The sequence below is a fragment of the Eubalaena glacialis genome, chromosome 6 (genome assembly GCF_028564815.1).
Source record: "Eubalaena glacialis isolate mEubGla1 chromosome 6, mEubGla1.1.hap2.+ XY, whole genome shotgun sequence".
Taxonomy (NCBI): domain Eukaryota; kingdom Metazoa; phylum Chordata; class Mammalia; order Artiodactyla; family Balaenidae; genus Eubalaena; species Eubalaena glacialis.
This window is the reverse complement of record NC_083721.1, coordinates 66,915,759-66,935,103: the sequence shown is the minus strand read 5'-3', so window position 1 is coordinate 66,935,103 and position 19,345 is coordinate 66,915,759. Positions and strand designations below refer to the sequence as shown.

Sequence of the window (19,345 nt, the reverse complement as noted above, 5' to 3'; positions counted from 1 at the left end):
GGAGGCTAAACAATACATTACTAAATAACCAAGAGATCACTGAAGAAATCAAAGAGGAAATCAAAAAATACCTAGAGACAAATGACAATGAAAGCACGACGACCCAATACCTATGGGATGCAGCAAAAGCAGTTCTAAGAGGGAAGTTTATAGCTATACAAGCCTACCTAAAGAAACAAGAAAAATCTCAAATAAATAATCTACCCTTACACCTAAAGAAACTAGAGAAAGAAGAACAAACAAAACCCAAAGTTAGCAGAAGGAAAGAAATCATAAAGATCAGAGCGGAAATAAATGAAATAGAAACAAAGAAAACAATAGCAAAGATCAATAAAACTAAAGCTGGTTCTTTGAGAAGATAAACAAAATTGATAAGCCATTAGCCAGACTCATCAAGAAAAAGAGGGAGAGGACTCAAATCAATAAAATTAGAAATGAAAAAGGAGAAGTTACAACAGACACCGCAGAAATACAAAGCATCCTAAGAGACTACTACAAGCAACTCTATGCCAATAAAACGGACAACCTGGAAGAAATGGACAAATTCTTAGAAAGGTATAACCTTCCAAGACTGAACCAGGAAGAAATAGAAAATATGAACAGACCAATCACAAGTAATGAAATTGAAACTGTGATTAAAAATCTTCCAACAAACAAAACTCCTGGACCAGATGGCTTCACAGGTGAATTCTATCAAACATTGAGAGAAGAGATAACACCCATCCTTCTCAAACTCTTCCAAAAAATTGCAGAGGAAGGAACACTCCCAAACTCATTCTATGAGGCCACCATCACCCTGATACCAAAACCAGACAAAGACACTACAAAAAAAGAAAATTACAGACCAATATCACTGATGAATATAGATGCAAAAATCGTCAACAAAATACTAGCAAACAGAATCCAACAACACATTAAAAGGATCATACACCACGATCAAGTGGGATTTATCCCAGGGATGCAAGGATTCTTCAATATACGCAAATCAATCAATGTGATACACCATATTAACAAATTGAAGAATAAAAACCATATGATCATCTCAATAGATGCAGAAAAAGCTTTTGACAAAATTCAACACCCATTTATGATAAAAACTCTCCAGAAAGTGGGCATAGAGGGAACCTACCTCAACATAATCAAGGCCATAAACGACAAACCCACAGCAAACATCATTCTCAATGGTGAAAAACTGAAAGCATTTCCTCTAAGATCAGGAACGAGACAAGGATATCCACTCTCACCACTATTATTCAACATAGTTTTGGAAGTCCTAGCCACAGCAATCAGAGAAGAAAAAGAAAGAAAAGGAATCCAAATTGGAAAGGAAGAAGTAAAACTGTCACTGTTTGCAGATGACATGATACTATACATAGAGAATCCTAAAACTGCCACCAGAAAACTGCTAGAGCTAATCAATGAATTTGGTGAAGTTGCAGGATACAAAATTAATGCACAGAAATCTCTTGCATTCCTATACACTAATGATGAAAAATCTGAAAGAGAAATTATGGAAACACTCCCATTTACCATTGCAACAAAAAGAATAAAATACCTAGGAATAAACCTACCTAGGGAGACAAAAGACCTGTATGCAGAAAACTATAAGACACTGATGAAAGAAATTAAAGATGATACCAACAGATGGAGAGATATACCATGTTCTTGGATTGGAAGAATCAATATTGTGAAAATGACTATACTACCCAAAGCAATCTACAGATTCAATGCAATCCCTATCAAATTACCAATGGCATTTTTTACGGAACTAGAACAAATCATCTTAAAATTTGTATGGAGACACAAAAGACCCCGAATAGCCAAAGCAGTCTTGAGGGAAAAAAACCGAGCTGGAGGAATCAGACTCCCTGACTTCAGACTATATTACAAAGCTACAGTAATCAAGACAATATGGTACTGGCACAAAAACAGAAACATAGATCAATGGAACAAGATAGAAAGCCCAGAGATAAACCCACGCACCTATGGTCAACTAATCTATGACAAAGGAGGCAAGGATATACAGTGGAGAAAGGACAGTCTCTTCAATAAGTGGTGCTGGGAGAACTGGACAGCTACATGTAAAAGAGTGAAATTAGAATACTCCCTAACACCATACACAAAAATAAACTCAAAATGGATTTGAGACCTAAATGTAGGACCGGACACTATAAAACTCTTAGAGGAAAACAGAGGAAGAACACTCTTTGACATAAATCACAGCAAGATCTTTTTTGATCCACCTCCTAGAGTAATGGAAATAAAAACAAAAATAAACAAATGGGACCTAATGAAACTTCAAAGCTTTTGCACAGCAAAGGAAACCATAAACAAGACGAAAAGACAACCCTTAGAATGGGAGAAAATATTTGCAAACAAATCAACGGACAAAGGATTAATCTCCAAAATATATAAACAGCTCATTCAGCTCAATTTTAAAGAAACAAACAACCCAATCCAAAAATGGGCAGAAGACCTAAATAGACACTTCTCCAAAGAAGACATACAGATGGCCAAGAAGCACATGAAAAGATGCTCAACGTCACTAATTATTAGAGAAATGCAAATCAAAACTACAATGAGGTATCACCTCACACCAGTTAGAATGGGCATCATCAGAAAATCTACAAACAACAAATGCTGGAGAGGGTGTGGAGAAAAGGGAAACCTCTTGCACTGTTGGTGGGAATGTAAATTGATACAGCTGCTGTGGAAAACAATATGGAGGTTCCTTAAAAAACTAAAAATAGAATTACCATATGATCCAGCAATCCCACTACTGGGTATATACCCAGAGAAAACCGTAATTCAAAAAGACACATGCACCCCATTTGTTCATTGCAGCACTATTTACAATAGCCAGGTCATGGAAGCAACCTAAATGCCCATCAACAGACGAATGGATAAAGAAGATGTGGTACATATATACAATGGAATATTACTCAGCCATAAAAAGGAACGAAATTGAGTCATTTGTTGAGACGTGGATGGATCTAGAGACTGTCATACAGAGTGAAGTAAGTCAGAAAGAGAAAAACAAATATCGTATATTAATGCATGTATGTGGAACCTAGAATAATGGTACAGATGAACCGGTTTGCAGGGCAGAAGTTGAGACACAGATGTATAGAACAAACGTATGGACACCAAGGGGGGAAAACCGCGGTGGGGTGGGGATGGTGGTGTGCTGAATTGGGCGATTGGGATTGACATGTATACACTGATGTGTATAAAATTGATGATTAAAAAAAAAATATCTACACAAAATCTTACAGAAAGTGAGAAAATGATGAACATAGAATTCAGAATTGGTAAATGGAGATGGGGATAATGTGGGAAAGAACCACACAGATATAAGTAAATAATTGTCAAGGTCCTAATTTTTATCTTGAGTGTGGGCTCCCATGGATCTTTATGCTATTACTAACTGAACAAACAAACATGCATGGACCAGTGATGAGGGTATGTCATAAATCAGTGAGTCTCAAAGTGTGGTTCCTGCAGCATCAGCATCCCCTAGAAACTTGCAAAAAAATGCAATTACTCCATCCCCACTCCTACTGAATCAGAAACTTTGGGGGTCAGGCCCAGCAACATGTGTTTTAACAAGCCCTCCAGGTGATGCTGATGCAGGCTAAAGATAGAGCACCACTGTCATATACTACGGATTCAAATGTATCCAAGTCTGAACACCTATAGCCCAATTAACAAAAGAGAAAGCCAAGCTGACGGATGAAGCTGTACAGCTGGCTCATGGGAGATGACCATCAAACTTTCTCATTTAGCTGAGTTTAAACTAGATGAGTGGGATGCTGAACATGACTCCCTTTCTTCATGATGCCCTGGTAACAAATCTAAAGGGGAGAAAATGAGGCCTATTACACTATTAAAATCAACAGTAATCCTGAACCCTAGAAACCTGTTACACCTCAATGTTGTGTCACATTTTATTGTGTAGATCCAAAGTCAGAACCACTTTTAGAAAGTAGCGTGACTTCTGCAAATGGGGAGAATAACCTCGAAGAGGTTTTCCTACAGTTTGAAATGAGGGGGAAAAACACTGATCGGCACAGCACAGGTAACTGCCAGAAAAGTCTAGAGAGGAGAAAGAATGTAGGCTTGTGTGTTGAGAACTACTGGACGTTGCTCCCCAAGACAAAGTACAATTTTTGGAGTGTAGTATATCTCTGTAAAAGTCACACTAGAAGCATCTTGTCTTCCAGATAAGAATTATACCTTATGAACCTCTGCCAACTCATGGTCCATCCTTGCAGCCCTCTTTAGAAAACCATCTTTGGTGGTAGTGACTTTTGGTTTTGGAGGTCTGATTCGGGGTTGTGTCACAAATTCTGGGAGACATGACTCAAGTTCGACTAATCCTGTAGGAAGGAAGTACATGTTTAGTATCTGGTGCTTAAATACATCATTTGGAAACATGCTGTTAATTTTAGTAGCTGTTTGCCAAGTGGTTTCATTTAGAATTATTGATAAGGTGTATCTCACATAATTGAATTGTCCCTGAAATATAAAGGAAATTTCTATATAATTAACTTGTATTCTTGATGACTTAGATTATAAAATAAGAAATGCATTCTAAAATGAAAACATTGCCCTACAAAAATGTAACATTCCACAATAATAGACAGAAAATTAATGATCATATGAAACATGGCACCACCATTCTAAAGTGGATGTACACCAGGTTATCATATTCAGCTCTGGATCTGATGGTCAGCCAGAGGTGCAAGTTCAGTTCTGTGACCATTAACTCATGATCTTGGCTATGTGATACTCCAACCTCTCAACTGAAATTTAAATAATTTTAAAAAGCCTCTTTTGGACTTTATAACAGGTATAACCCTCTCCACTAATTTATCCCCTACTTATCCATCCCCTTGCCCACTAGTTTTCTGGCATTTCTTCACAAAGAGCCGATTTCATTATATATTTCTTGTTTGCTTCACAAACCTGGTATAAAATCTTTTTCTATTTCATTTTTGCAAAACTTTGATGTTACTGACATTAAACATGTTTAAATGTTTAGTAGTTTACTGACTTTACTCCTTAATAAATTGTTGCATAGTGTATCCATTTATTTATTTGGGTCTTAGCAGTTTTTATTGGTTTCTATGAACTAATATTATTAATAATACTAAACATGTAATTGCTATTTCTTGCAAATATTTTAATTTTTCATTAGCTTTTAATCTAAACTGCTATATTGTATAGATTTATATTTCTAAGATAATCCTCTTATACTAAACTTGTAATTATGTGAATTGCTTACCTTCATAGGTGTTGAGATAGTGGTTTTTTACTACAAAGTCCTCTGAGTTGTTGTCTGTGAAACGACCAAGGCGAGATAGAGGTCCATAGACCTGTGATGCATAATCAGAATAATCCTTGATGATATTTCTTCTCTCCAACTTCCCTTCTATATTCTTTCCCTTTCCCAAAAGTTTTCTGATTGCTAAAATAAAACATACCTCCATGACTATCTCCAAAATATTGTTCTGAATGGTCCAAATGCAGACTAGTAAACCGTAGTTTTATTCACAGGAAGTCTACTGAACTGAATGAATTTCATTACGATCACTCACTGCAGCCAGAACACTTAAAACAGAGATCTGACATCTGTGTGATCCAGATTGTCATGAGACAGGTGGCCATGACAGAAGCTGAATCAGCTAGTGTTCTCAATTGGTACTCATCAAAAATCTTTTATAACTGCATTCTAAGCTCTGGGCCAGAAAGAGGTATTCAATGAAAGTTTGTCAAATGAATGAAAGAAACTCAAAGTAACTGAAAAATACATGTTCAATAGAGACTGAGGGAATTATTCTCTCCTAAGAGAATAATTAAAAGGGAAGGAAGACTACAGGTTCTTCAAAAATTTCTGTCCATCTTGGCTAACACCAGAATAAATCAGAAAATATCCAAGCTTATAGATTTCAGAATTGTTTGGCAGTCTCAGCTGTATACAATAGGAGTTTACTCATCTAAGGAGTCAGGCTTACTACTTCCACCTGTTCCTTTTCTTTCAATCCCATCACAGACCCATCCCCTTTTGAAGGCTCTACATCATGCATTCTCAATGGGTGTAAAACAATATTATGAGATTTTGAAGTCACAATTAAAAGAGGTGGTTGCACTTGCCACTGCTGCCTTTTGGATGTTATTTATATTTGATCCTCAGTGCTTCTGTGTGTGACTTGGGATTTCATAATTACATTAAAATAGTTTATATTTTAATAGTTATTTATAAAAATTAGTCAGCCCATCATTGGTTATATCTAGTACTGAAAAGAAAAAACTGTTGACCCTATCTAAATGCGTACCTAGCACCTAGTTAAGTAAAAAGTCATTTTCTCACACACACACAAAAATTCAGGGGCATATAACAGTGAGAACAGATAACAGGGACCTGACTTATCTGGGGGCGGGGGTCCTTGAAGGTCTCCCCTGAGGAAGTGACATTTGAGTTGTGCCTTAGCCTGGTTCCCCCACAGGCAGAACCTGAGACAAAGGCATGCATACAGGTAGTTTATTTGGGAAGATGATCCCAGAGGGCAAGAGAGAGGGACAGGAGGAGTAAAAAAAAAAAAAAAAAGAAAGTAAGTCAACCCATCACTAGTTATGTCAACTACTGAAAAGAAAAAATGTTGACAGTATCTAAATGCATAGGTGCAGCTAGTTAAGTTAAAAGTTATTTTCTCACATCAAGAAAAAGTTTAAAAGTTCACTAAAAATAATTTTTAAGGAATTAATTTTTTGTAATTGTTTTGCTAGGAAAAATATTTTGAATAATTTTTAATGTGATTACATTGCTATTATTGTGTATAAGTTGCTAATTTGCATATATAATCGATGCATTACAATTTTTATAAGTAAATTAATTATATTAAAAGTCACTCAGCAAATACAGCAAATAAAGCTAAATGCTAATAAGTTAATTTTTCTTAATTTAAATTTTAATTAAAATTTTTTATTTAGTTATTCTTAATCCTCTACAGACTCTTCTTTTTATGTATAAAGTACAGATATATTTATAGTACATAAACAGATATACAGTATACCTGTGGTATTAAAATTTCATGGCAGGGGGATGAATTGGAAAAAAGATGTCTGAATGTCTTTTTTAGTGGAAACAATGAAAAAAAGGTTGAGAAACAGGGCTCTCTATCCAGGGCCTCAGCCCATGAAGATGGGGAGCCCAACACCTACACACACAAACACACACACGCCCCATAATGTCAATAACTTGACTACCTGTTAGAACATCATTACTTGATTTTCTTAGTGAGGAATCTTCCTCCACCCTTCTACTTTTGAGAAATAACTCATCTCCTGTTCCTTATCTATTAAATAACACTAGGACCAAAAAAAGAATTATATCACAGTTAAATCAGGTTTGGTCAAAGACCCAAAGCAGAGCCAACTTTTCCATTCTCTTCACGGTTCATACTGCACCATCACCTGATACATGTGTGCGTTGAATCTGTGCCAACTTTGCCTCCTTCACCTCCTGCAGTTTAGACCACTGGGCATTCAAGCACGCCATGTTTACTTCATTTTGATTCTCATCACGCTTCTTCAGCAGCTCTTTTAGAACTTCCAGGCGAATCTCCTGCAGTCTTCAAGTAAATCACAAAACATAAAGAAGTCTACAATCTCTCAAATAGGGTGCTCTACTACAGAGAAAGGGAACACTTGCCATAAACAGAAGCTTCTCTTTGGGCTGGTATCATATTCATGTATCTTAAAAAGACCACTCTGGCAAAAGTGTGACAAGTGAATTGGGGGTTTGGGGTGGCAACTCAATAGTGAGTCTTTATATAAGAGGAATATGTATGGGTGTAGTTCTGAAGGACAAAAAAGAGTTTGCTAGGTAGATGGGGTAAAAAAGGGCTCTCCAGGCAGATGGGCCTAAGTGAACAGCAGAATGTTTGTGCACAGTTCCAGGTCGACTGGTATTGCTGGAGGGTTAAGTAATAGGAGGAGTGAGAGAAAATGAGGTTGTGGCATGCAGCCTTAAGTGGTGAATGTGAAAATGCCGGCAGCTGACACATATAGATAATCATTCTTCACTTCCCTTCCCCTCACCTTCACCTTGTTCTCCCAGGACTACCTTGCTTATGTGTACATATGACTTCAAAATTTGTACTTCAGCCCAGGTATTTCTGAACTAGAACTTCTATCTACTTGAATCTCCAGCTATATCCCCTGACAACCTCAAAAAAACCTCACTCATTTTATTCCCCCAGAAATCTACCCCTTCTCTTACCTTCTTCCCTCCTCTAATGATTCCTTCTCTAAAACACTTCTTACATCTGTTCCCTAGCCCATGTCTTTGTCATCTCTCTCCTGACTTGGACTCTGGTTGTTAGTCTAGTCTTTCCTCCTTCCAATCTTTGTTCCACATAGCGGTCAAGATTTTCCTTTCTAAAATGGAGATTTGAATATTTTACTCTTAAAAATTTACACAGTAATTTATTCAGTCACTCATTTGTCAAATATTTATGCCAGGCAGGGAATAAACAATGGTGAACAAGATAAAATATGTTGTCTCAAGAAGCACTGTTCTAGTGGAGTAGGCATATAAACCAACATTTACAACACAGGGAAATACATACCAGCCCAAAAGAATGAAAAGACTCCTGTGGGAGAAGAAATGGCAGAGCGCCTCTTCTAGCACTATTCCCAGTTGATCAAAGGGAAGGAGGGGGATGGTGGGGAAGCCTTCCTTCAGGAGCCATTAACCCAGCACTTGAGGATAAACAAGGGTTGAGATTTGCCATATTGACAAGGGAGAAGTGCGGCCTCAGCAGAGAGAGCTGAATATTCTACTCAAAAGGACTAGAGACAGAGCAAACATGTTATACTGGTGGAGGTTCTCAAAGTGAATACACATGGGAGGGTAGGGAAACAGTGACAAGTAAATACAGGGAGGTAGGCGTTTTTAAAAATAAGCACACACCAACAGTCCCCTTTCTTTATAGAGTTGGAAATCCTAGGTTCAATTCTCAACTTCATCACTTACCTCAGTCTCTTCAGTCATAAAATGGACGTAATAATAGTATCCATCCCCTAAGGTTGTTGTGAACGTTAAATGAGTGAATGTACACAACATGCTAGAACAGTAGTTCTCAAACTTGAGCATACATCAGATAACCTGGAGGACTTGCTGTGACACAAATTGCTGTGCCCCGTCCCCTGATTCAGTAGGTCTGGGATGGAACCTGAGAATTTGCATTTTTAACAAGTTCCCAGGTAAGTGCTGATGCTACTCATCTGTGGACCACACTCTGAGGCCACACTGGCTTAGAACTTAGCTCAAGCATGAAATAAGCACTCTGTAAGTGCTGAATGCTTTATGAATATCATCATTATCATCTCCATCACCATCATCATCATCGATATTATCATCTACCTGATAGTTTTTTACTCATCCTTCAACATACAGCTCAGAAGCTACCTCATCTCAGTAATTTCCCCAAATATCTACCCATCTCAAAAGAACTAACTGTTCTCCTGCCTGGGTTCCCCTAGCTCTTTGTGTATAGAGCAGCACATCACCTGAAGATCCTGCCTGCGAGTTATTGGTTTGAAGGTCTTTCACTCCATCCTCACCCACCTGCCCCCCTTCCACCCCTCACCCCCTGTTCCAATGGTCCATAAGGAGCTCTGTCAGGGTAAAGCAGTTTCCTGTTTCCAGTCCTGAGGAGGGACTCAAAATATGTTTATTAAAATTAACCTCAGTTTAACCAAAGTACTCATGTTCTCAGGTGATATCTTCATTCTGGCCAGATACATTTTTAATATTCTTAATGTCCTTCTAACAAGAATATTCCTCTTCAAATTGCAGCAATAAATTTAAATTTCTGCAGACAGGATTGGGTATGTGACACCTACTCTGCCCCAAACACGATTTTCTATTAAATTGCAAGCTTTTACCAAACATCACAGTCTGCATTCAGGGTTAATCAGAAGGTGTTGCAAAAAGATAAACATATTTTGAATTCAGAACCACACTGAATCCCTAACTCTATTGGTCCCTAGCTTGCTTGTGTGTAAGCACACTGTCAGGGGCTTGGTAGTACTGCTGTGAGCAATGAGGTACCTCAGCACAGCCTGGAACAAATGGCACCCTCAAACTTCCCTTCCTTTCCTTCTTGCTAGGGAGCTGTAATTTTTTGGTCCTCATCATTTCTCCATATTCCAGAGACAACCTCATTACTGAAAATACATCAGTTAAAATGACTGAAAATTCAACCAGAAATACCTTAGCATATTATTGCTTATGTACTATGAGCTCATCTCTTAATTGAAAAGTTCCACTGTTTGTCTTTTAAACAGAAAAATGCCTCATTGGCTATAGCTAGAACCCAAGGTGTACTGACGGTGAATCCAGTACCAGGGGGAAAGAGATGGGGTCAGCCAGGAGGCTGTATGATGGATAGGAAGAGGGCCAAAGTCTAGGGACCGTGGCACTGGGAATGAACAGAAAGGGACAGTTTGAAAGACATTTTGCAGAAATCAGTGGGATTCTAGGTAAGACCCTAAAGAGAAAAGGGAAGAGAAGAATCAGAGATGCCTTGAGGAATTGTTTAAATTTGGGTTCCACACTGAACTACACACACAAAGAAGGCATTATACATTTTTATATTATTGGAGAGAAAATTATAGAGCTATTGCTCCTGAAGCCCAATTTCCTAACTACAGATTAAGGATTGCTTTTAAACCCATACATTTGGGAAAACGCTCTATAGGTTAAAAGTATTAACATTAATCCCATCTGTGCAGAAGCAATTATCTGGGTGATTAAGAACCTACTTTTCGATCTCCTGCTCTCTGAAGGCCCACTCCTTCCTCTCCATGGCATTCATCATCCTCCTCCTCTTCTCAAACTGGGAGGTGTCACTCAATGGAGGGAGAGTGGCTTCCCAAGCACGCTTCTCCCGGGCACGTTCTATCATCTCTACCTCAGCTTGTCCTGCCGGGAGACCTCGACCTGGAAGATGAAGCAGAACACTTTAGAAACACACAGACAAACTCATGTACCTACCAGTATTTAATTTACTCCCTTTCAGTTCCTGTCCTCTTTAAATTCAAGGGCTATGACAGGATGAAATGATATCAGGATACATCTCCAGATGTGCCTCAGAGTTTATTATCTGCCCTGCACTGTCTCTTGTTAACAATTCAGCCAGAAGACATTTTAGTTACATGTAAGATGCTAGAAAGTATTTGAAGATATTAGGTGATTATGAAATAATCACACCCTGGAATGTCCTATATTGGAAAAATCCATATTTTGAAATACAAAGAAATATCAAAATAACTTGCAGAAAGGTCATAGTTATTACGTGGTGAAACTCAGAATTTGCAAATGGCAATCTGACCCTTACGGTCTTATGTATTACGCTATACTCTCCCTCTAATAAAAACAAATATGAAACAAACATGAACTATACAGACCAGCCCACAGCTAATATCATACTCAACAGTGAAAGGCTGAAAGCTTTTCCTCTAAGATCAGGAAAAAGAAAATGGTGCACTCTCTCACCACTCCTATTTACATAAAACTGGAAGCCCTAGCCAGAGAAATCAAGCAAAAAAAAAAAAAAAAAAAAAGAGGGCTTTCCTGGTGGTGCAGTGGTTAAGAATCCGCCTGCCAATGCAGGGGACATGGGTTTGATCCCTGGTCCAGGAAGATCCCACATGCCGCGGAGCAACTAAGCCTGTGTGCCACAACTACTGAGCCTGTGCTCTAGAGCCTGCAAGCCACAACTACTGAGCCCAAGTGCTGCAACTACTGAAGCCTGCGTGCCTAAAGCCCATGCTCCACAACAAGAGAAGCCACCTCAATGAGAAGCCCGCACACCGCAAGGAAGAGTAGCCCCCGCTCGCCACAACTAGAGAAAGCCCACACGCAGCAACGAAGACCCAACACAGCCAAAAATAAATAAATAAATAATTAAAAAAAAAAAAGAAATAAAAAGCCATGCAAATCAGAAAGGAAGATGTAAAATCATCTCCGTTTGCAGATGACATGATCTTATGTAGAGAAAACTCTAAAGACTCTATCAAAAAACTGTTAGAACTAATAAATAAATAAAGTTGCAGGATACAAAATCAATACATGAAAATCAGTTGTATTTATACACACTAACAATATCTATAAAAGAAATAAAACTATTCCATTTACAATAGTCTCAAAAACAATAAAATTCTTAGGAATAAATTTAACCAAGGAGGTGAAAGATCTATACAGTGAAAACTATTAAAACATTGATGAAAAAAATTGAAGAAGACACAAGTAAAAATATATATATATCTCATGTTCATGGATTGGAAGAACTAATATTTTTAAAATGCCCCTACTACCCAAAGCCATCCATAGATACATCCCTATCAAGATTCCAGTGGTGTTTTTCACAGAAATAGAAAAAACAATCCTAAAATTTATATGTAACCATAAAAGACCCATATAGCCAAAGCAATGTTAAGAAAACAAAATTGGAAGAAACACTTCCTGATTTCAAACTATATTACAAAGCTACAGTAATCAGAACAGTATAGTACTGGCATAAAAACAGACACACAGAGCAACGGAACAGAATAAAGAGCCAGAAGTAAACCCATGCATGTGTAGTCAACTAATATTTGACAAGGAAGTCAAAAATAGTCAATAGGGAAAAGACAGTCTCTTCAATAAGTGGTGCTGGAAAAACTGGGTATTCACATGCAGAAGAATGAAACCGGACCCTTATCTTACATTTTTCACAAAAATTAACTTGAAATGGATTAAAGACTTAAATGTAAAACGCTTAGAAGAAAAGATAAGGGAAAAGCTCCTTGATATTAGTCTTGGCAATGATATTTTGGATATGACACCAAAAGCACAAGCAACAAAAACAAAAATAAACAAATTGGACTACATCAAACCAAAAATCTTCTACACAGCAAAAGAAACAATCAACAAAATGAAAAAGCAACCTATGAAATGGGCAAAAACATTTGCAAACCATATATCTGATAAGGGGTTATATTCTAAATATATTAAGAACAGATATTACTCAAAACAAAAAACAATGTGATTTTAAAATGGGTAAAAGACCTGAATAGACATTTCCCCAAAAAAGATATAGAGATGGCTAACAGGTACATGAAAAGGTGTTCAACATCACTAATCATCAGGGAATTGCAAATCAAAACTACAGTGAGATATCACCTCATGCCTGTTAGAATGGCTATTATCAAAAAGAAGAGAGAGGACGCTCTCCTCTTCCAAGATGGACTGCATTCTGCCTATGGAATGTGTATCTCTGCTTTCATTTTACTATGGTTTAATTCTTTCTTGTGCGAAGCCAAGGACCCTCACTTGGGGGCCTGTCCCAGGAACTCACCCGAGACCTGGGACATGACCACCCTCTTCAAGCCCCATTTTCCTGCAACCTCTTTACAAAGGATATTAATAAATCTACTTCTTACCCCACAAAAAAAAAAAAAAAAAAGACAAGCAATAACAAGTGCTGGCAAGGATGTGGAGAAAAGGAAACCCTTGTGCACTGTTGGGGGGAATGTAAATTGGTACAGTCATTATGGCAAATAGTTCCATAAGAATTCCATAGAGGTCCCTCAAAAAATTAAAAATAGAACTACCATATGATCTAGCAATTTTCCTTCTGGGTATATAGCTGAAGGAAATGAAATCACTACATCAAAGAGGTATCTACACCCCATGATCATTGCAGCATTATTTACAATAGTCAAGACGTGGAAACAGCTGAAGTGTCTATCGGCAGATGAATGGATAAATAAAGTGATATATATATATAAAGTGATATATATATATATATATATATATATAGTCACAGAAAAAGAAGAGAATCCTGCCATTTGTGATAACATGGATGAAACTTGAGGGCATTATGCTAAGCAAAATAAGTCAGTCAGAAACAGATAAATACTGTATAATCTCATTATATCTGGAATCTAAAAAACTGAATTCATAGAAACAGAGAGTACACTGGTGGTTGCCAGGGGCAAAGTGGTGGGAGAAATGGGTGAAAGTGGTCAAAGGGTACAAACTTTCAGTGATAAGATGAATAAATTCTGGAGAGCTAATGTACAGCATGCTGACTACACTTAACTGTATTGTATACTTGAAAGTTGCTAAGAGTGAATCTTAAATGTTCTCACCACACACACACACACACACACACACACACACACAGTAAATATGTGGGGTGATGGATGTGTTAACTAACCTTATCGTGGTAATCATTTTGCAATATATATGTGTACCAAATCATCATGTAGTACATCTTAAATTTACACAATGTTACATGTCAATTATGTCTAAATAAAGCTAGGAAAAAGAACTATACATAAACAAAATATAGTATATTTTTAATTTAATATTTACATATGTGATAGTTTACTATAAATATTCTGTTACTTGCTTTTTTATTCAGCTTTGTTTTGGGAATCTGGCCATGCTGATACATAGAGACGTAATTTCTTTCTTCCATTGTAGGACTCTACCACAATTTAAGCTATCTGCTTAAATTGACATTTAGATTGGTTCTAATTTTTTTTTTTTTAACTTTGGGTTTATTTATTTATTTATGGCTGTGTTGGGTCTTCGTTTCTGTGCGAGGGCTTTCTCTAGTTGCGGCAAGTGGGGGCCACTCTTCATCGCGGTGCGCGGGCCTCTCATTATCGCGGCCTCTCTTGTTGCGGAGCACAGGCTCCAGATGCGCAGGCTCAGCAATTGTGGCTCACGGGCCCAGTTGCTCCGCGGCATGTGGGATCTTCCCAGACCAGGGCTCGAACCCATGTCCCCTGCATTGGCAGGCAGACTTTCAACCACTGCGCCACCAGGGAAGCCCAGTTCTAATTTTTTGATTACACATAATAATGCTGCAACAAACATCTAATACTGGTCTCATTATGCCCATGTATGAATTTCTCTAGCAACCTTAGAAGGATCTAGAGCCTAGCAACTAATCACAAAATACAATCATTTAAAATATTTCTGAATATTGCCAAATTTGCCTCCACAAAGCATATTTTTTCTCAAGCTTTCTGAGATTCTCCTGACCCTCTTCCACAGTCCATGCTACCTAGTCTCAGCTGCTTTTCACAGTCCTTACAAGTATTTAGTGGTTCAAAGACTCATATATACGTGAGTTTCACTGAGAATGGAATTTGTTCTTGGGAGTTGTTCTTTTGGAGTTGTGCTTGTTGCTTTTGTATAATTTCTGGGAAGAGAAAAGATGCTGATTTACATACATGGTTATACTGTGAGTAGAGATTTGGATTAGAATTGCTTGAAGATATAAAATACTTTTGAGAGAAATAATACTTATTCAAGCATGAGTCTTCCCATTTATAAACACGATGTTCCTCTTTTTTTGTCAAATCTTTGTGTATGTGCTTAAGGAACAATTTATATTTTTCTCCATAAATGCCTTGTGCATGTTTTATTAAGTGCTTTCCTGGGACTTTGTTATTTGTTGCTATTAAAAATATGATTTTTCAATAATATTTCTAATTACATATTGCTCATACATACAAAAATTACCAATATTTGTATGTTGGTTTCATAATAGGATACCTTATTAAACTGAGGTTCTTAGTTCTGATAATTTATTTCATTTGATTTTTCTATATGAGTACATTGTCTGCAAATATAGTTTTGCTTCTTCTTTCTAATCCTCATACCTAATTCTTCTTCTCTTATCTTACTGCACTGACTCAATTATTTCTCTGTCAGGATGCTATTATTGTCATATTGGGCAAACAATTAATTGTTGGATGAAACTGCCCCATGCAGGGCGGGATGTTTAGTATCCATGCCAGCCTACCTCCCCCAAACCCAACCCATTTGTCTCATCATTATTACATACAAAAATACCACCCAGGTTTCCAAATGTCTGTGGGGGTGATGGGTCATAGCCTAGTTTAATATGCTCTGGGCTAGGATCTTCTCTGCATTGCTAAATAATAGTGGTGATAAAGGAATCACTGTCTTTTTCTTTATTTTAAGGGTAAAGCTTCTCAAGTCTCACCTTTAGTATTATGTTTATCGAAGATAACCTTTATTAAGTTACTAAAATTTCCTTCTGATCTCAGCTTATTTAGAGTTTATAACATGAATGCATGTTGAATGTTATCAAACAGTACTTTTCCTGCACCTATAGAAGCATTTTTCTGACATTTTCTGTTAAAATGGTAAAATACATTGGTTAGTTTTCTGATATTGTACTAAACTTGATTTTGTACAATTAACCCATTTGGTTATGATAAGTCATCTTTTTAAAATACTACAAGAGGGCTTCCCTGGTGGCACAGTGGTTAAGAATCCACCTGCCAATGCAGGGGACACGGGTTCGAGCCCTGGTCCGGGAATATCCCACATGCCGTGGAGCAACGAAGCCCATGTGCCACAACTACTGAGCCTGTGCTCTAGAGCCCGCAAGCCACAACTACTGAGCCCACGTGCCACAACTACTGAAGCCTGTGCACCTAGAGCTCGTGCTCCGCAACAAGAGAAGCCACGACAATGAGAAGCCCGCACACCACAACAAACTGTAGCCCCCGCTCACTGCAACTAGAGAAAGCCTGCACACAACAATGAAGACCCAACACGGCCATAAATAAATAAATAAATAATAAATAAAGTGTACAATTCAATGGTGTTCATATAAAAATAAATAAATAAATAAATAAAATACTACAAGATTTGATTGCTGAACCTAGGGTTTCTGCTCCAGGAACTTGGGAGATGACCCTGCCCCAATAGGGCAGTGATGGCCACTGAACAGAGAGGAAGGCCTGCCTCATACTTGGCTATGGCCCTACCCCCTCCATCTCCAACCCTACCTCCTACCAAGTTGGTAGCTGCCAGCACACCCTGAGTAAACAAATGACTTCTGTTCACGTCAAATCTAGCTCTCCCACCAAAGGCACTGGGCACATGCAGACTATATAGGGACACTTGTACATAAGCCCACCCATTAAAGATCGCTGTAGGTAACTGTTTCACCTAAATTCATAGAGACAGAGAAAGTTAAGCAAAATGAAAAGACACAGGAATGCGTCTCAATTGAAAGAGCAAGAAAAAACCCCTGGAAAAAATAATGAAATAGAAATAAACAATTTATAAGATAAAAAATTCAAAGCATTAGTAATAAGAATGCGAGCTGAATTAGGGAAAAGAATAGATGAGCAGAGTGAGAATTTTAACAAGGAACTAGAAAATATAAAAAAGAACCAGTTAGAACTGAAGAATACAATAACTGACATCAAAAACACACTAGAAGGGGGACTTCCCTGGTGGCTCAGTGGTTAAGAATCCACCTGCCAATGCAGGGGACATGGGTTCGAGCCCTGGTCTGGGAAGATCCCACATGCTGTGGAGCAACTAAGCCTGTGCACCACAACTACTGAGCCTGCGCTCTAGAGCCCGCAAGCCACAACTACTGAGCCCATGTGCCACAACTACTGAAGCCTGTGTGCCTAGAGCCTGTGCTCCACAACGAGAAGCCACTGCAATGAGAAGACTGTGCACCACAGCTAAGAGTAGCCCCCACTCACCACAACTAGAGAAAGCCCACATGCAGCAACAAAGACCCAACACAGCCAAAAATAAATAAATAAAAATAAATAAATAAATTAATTAATTAATAAAAAAGAAGATGAATAAAAGCTTGTCTTTAAAAAAACACACACACACTAGAAAGAATGAATAGCAACTAAGTGATAAAGAAGAATGCATAAGTGATCTGGAAGATGGAATAATGGAAATCACCCAATCAGTGCAGTAAAAAGAAAAACAAACTTTAAAAAATGAGAACAGTTTAAGAGATCTCTGGGATAACATCAAGTGTACCAACATTCCCATTATAGGGGTTTCAGAAGGAGAAGAGAGAGAAAGGTTGTGAAATGTATTTGAATAAATTATGACTGAAAACTTCTGGAACCTGAAGAAGGAAACAAATATCCAAGTACAGGAAGCAAAGAAAGTTCCAAACAAGATGAACAAAAACAGACCCACATCAAGATAAATCATAATGAAAATGGTAAAAATTAAAGAGAGAATTCTGAAGGCAGCAAGAAAAAAACAAAGAGTCATTTACAAGGGAATACCCATAAGGCTATCAGCTGATGTCTCTGCAGAGACTCTGCAGGCCAGAGAGAGTGACATGATATATTCAAAGTGCTAAAAGAAAAATCTGCAACCTAGGATACTCTATCCAGCAGGATTATCATTTAGAATTGAAGAGGAGATAAAGAACTTCTCAGACAAGCAAAAAACTAATAGAGCTCATCAATACTAAACCTACCCTAAAAGAAATGTTAAAGGGTCTTCTGTAAGTGGAAAGAAAAGGCTATAATAAAAGGTAAGAATCTATGTGGAGGAGGGGAGTAAAAAGGTAGATATTTTGAATGGGTGTGAACTTAAATTACTACCATTTAAAACAAGTAGATGTAGTTATAGGTCATAATATAGGAATTCCATGGTAACCACAAATCAAAAACCTACAACAGATACACAGAAATGGAGAGGAAAGGAACATAAGCATACTAGTAAAGAAAATCATCAAACCACAAAGGAAGAAAAAGAAACTAAAAGAAGAAGAAAAGAACAGGAAAGACCTACAAAAACAACCAGAAAACAAGTAACAAAATGGCAATAAGTACATAACTATCAACAATTACTTTAAATGTCAATGAACTAAATGCTCCAATCAAAAGACATAGGGTGGCTGAATGGATAAAAACGCAAGACCCATCTCTAGGCTGCTTACAAAAGACTCACTTCAGAACTAAAGACACACAGAGACTGAAAGTGAGAGGATGGAAAAAGATATTTCATGAAACAGAAACGACAAGAAAACGAGGGTAGCAATACTCATATCAGACAAAATATACTTTAAAACAAAGGCTATAAAGAAAGACAAAGAAGGGCATTATATAATGATAAAGAGATCAATAGAAGAGAGGATATTATACTCGTTAACATATATGCACCCAGTACTGGAGCACCTAAATATATAAATCAAATACTAAGAGACAAAAGGGACAAATTGACAGTAATATAACAATACTAGAGGACTTTAACACCCTACTTATATCTGTGGATAGCTCATCCAGATAGAAAATCAATAAGGCATTAGTGGTCTTAAATGATACAATAGACCATATGTTGGACTTAATGGATATCTACAGGACATCCATCCAAAAACAGCAGAATACACATTCTTTTCAAGTGCATATGGAATATTCTCCAGGATAGATCACATACTAGGCCGTAAAACAAGTCTCAACAGAT

General features: G+C 37.5%; 1 protein-coding gene across 1 annotated transcript in view; it reads right to left on the bottom strand.

Annotated features, from left to right (window-relative positions):
* Positions 1-19,345, bottom strand: part of CFAP91 (cilia and flagella associated protein 91) — a 132,224-nt gene that overhangs the window by 67,301 nt on the left and 45,578 nt on the right. Inside the window, exons 7-10 of the mRNA XM_061193142.1 lie at positions 10,834-11,011; positions 7,477-7,634; positions 5,288-5,470; positions 4,237-4,379 (exon numbers count right to left, since the gene is read on the bottom strand). Coding sequence (XP_061049125.1) covers positions 4,237-4,379; positions 5,288-5,470; positions 7,477-7,634; positions 10,834-11,011 — 662 coding nt within the window. The remainder of the gene's footprint in view (positions 1-4,236; positions 4,380-5,287; positions 5,471-7,476; positions 7,635-10,833; positions 11,012-19,345) is intronic.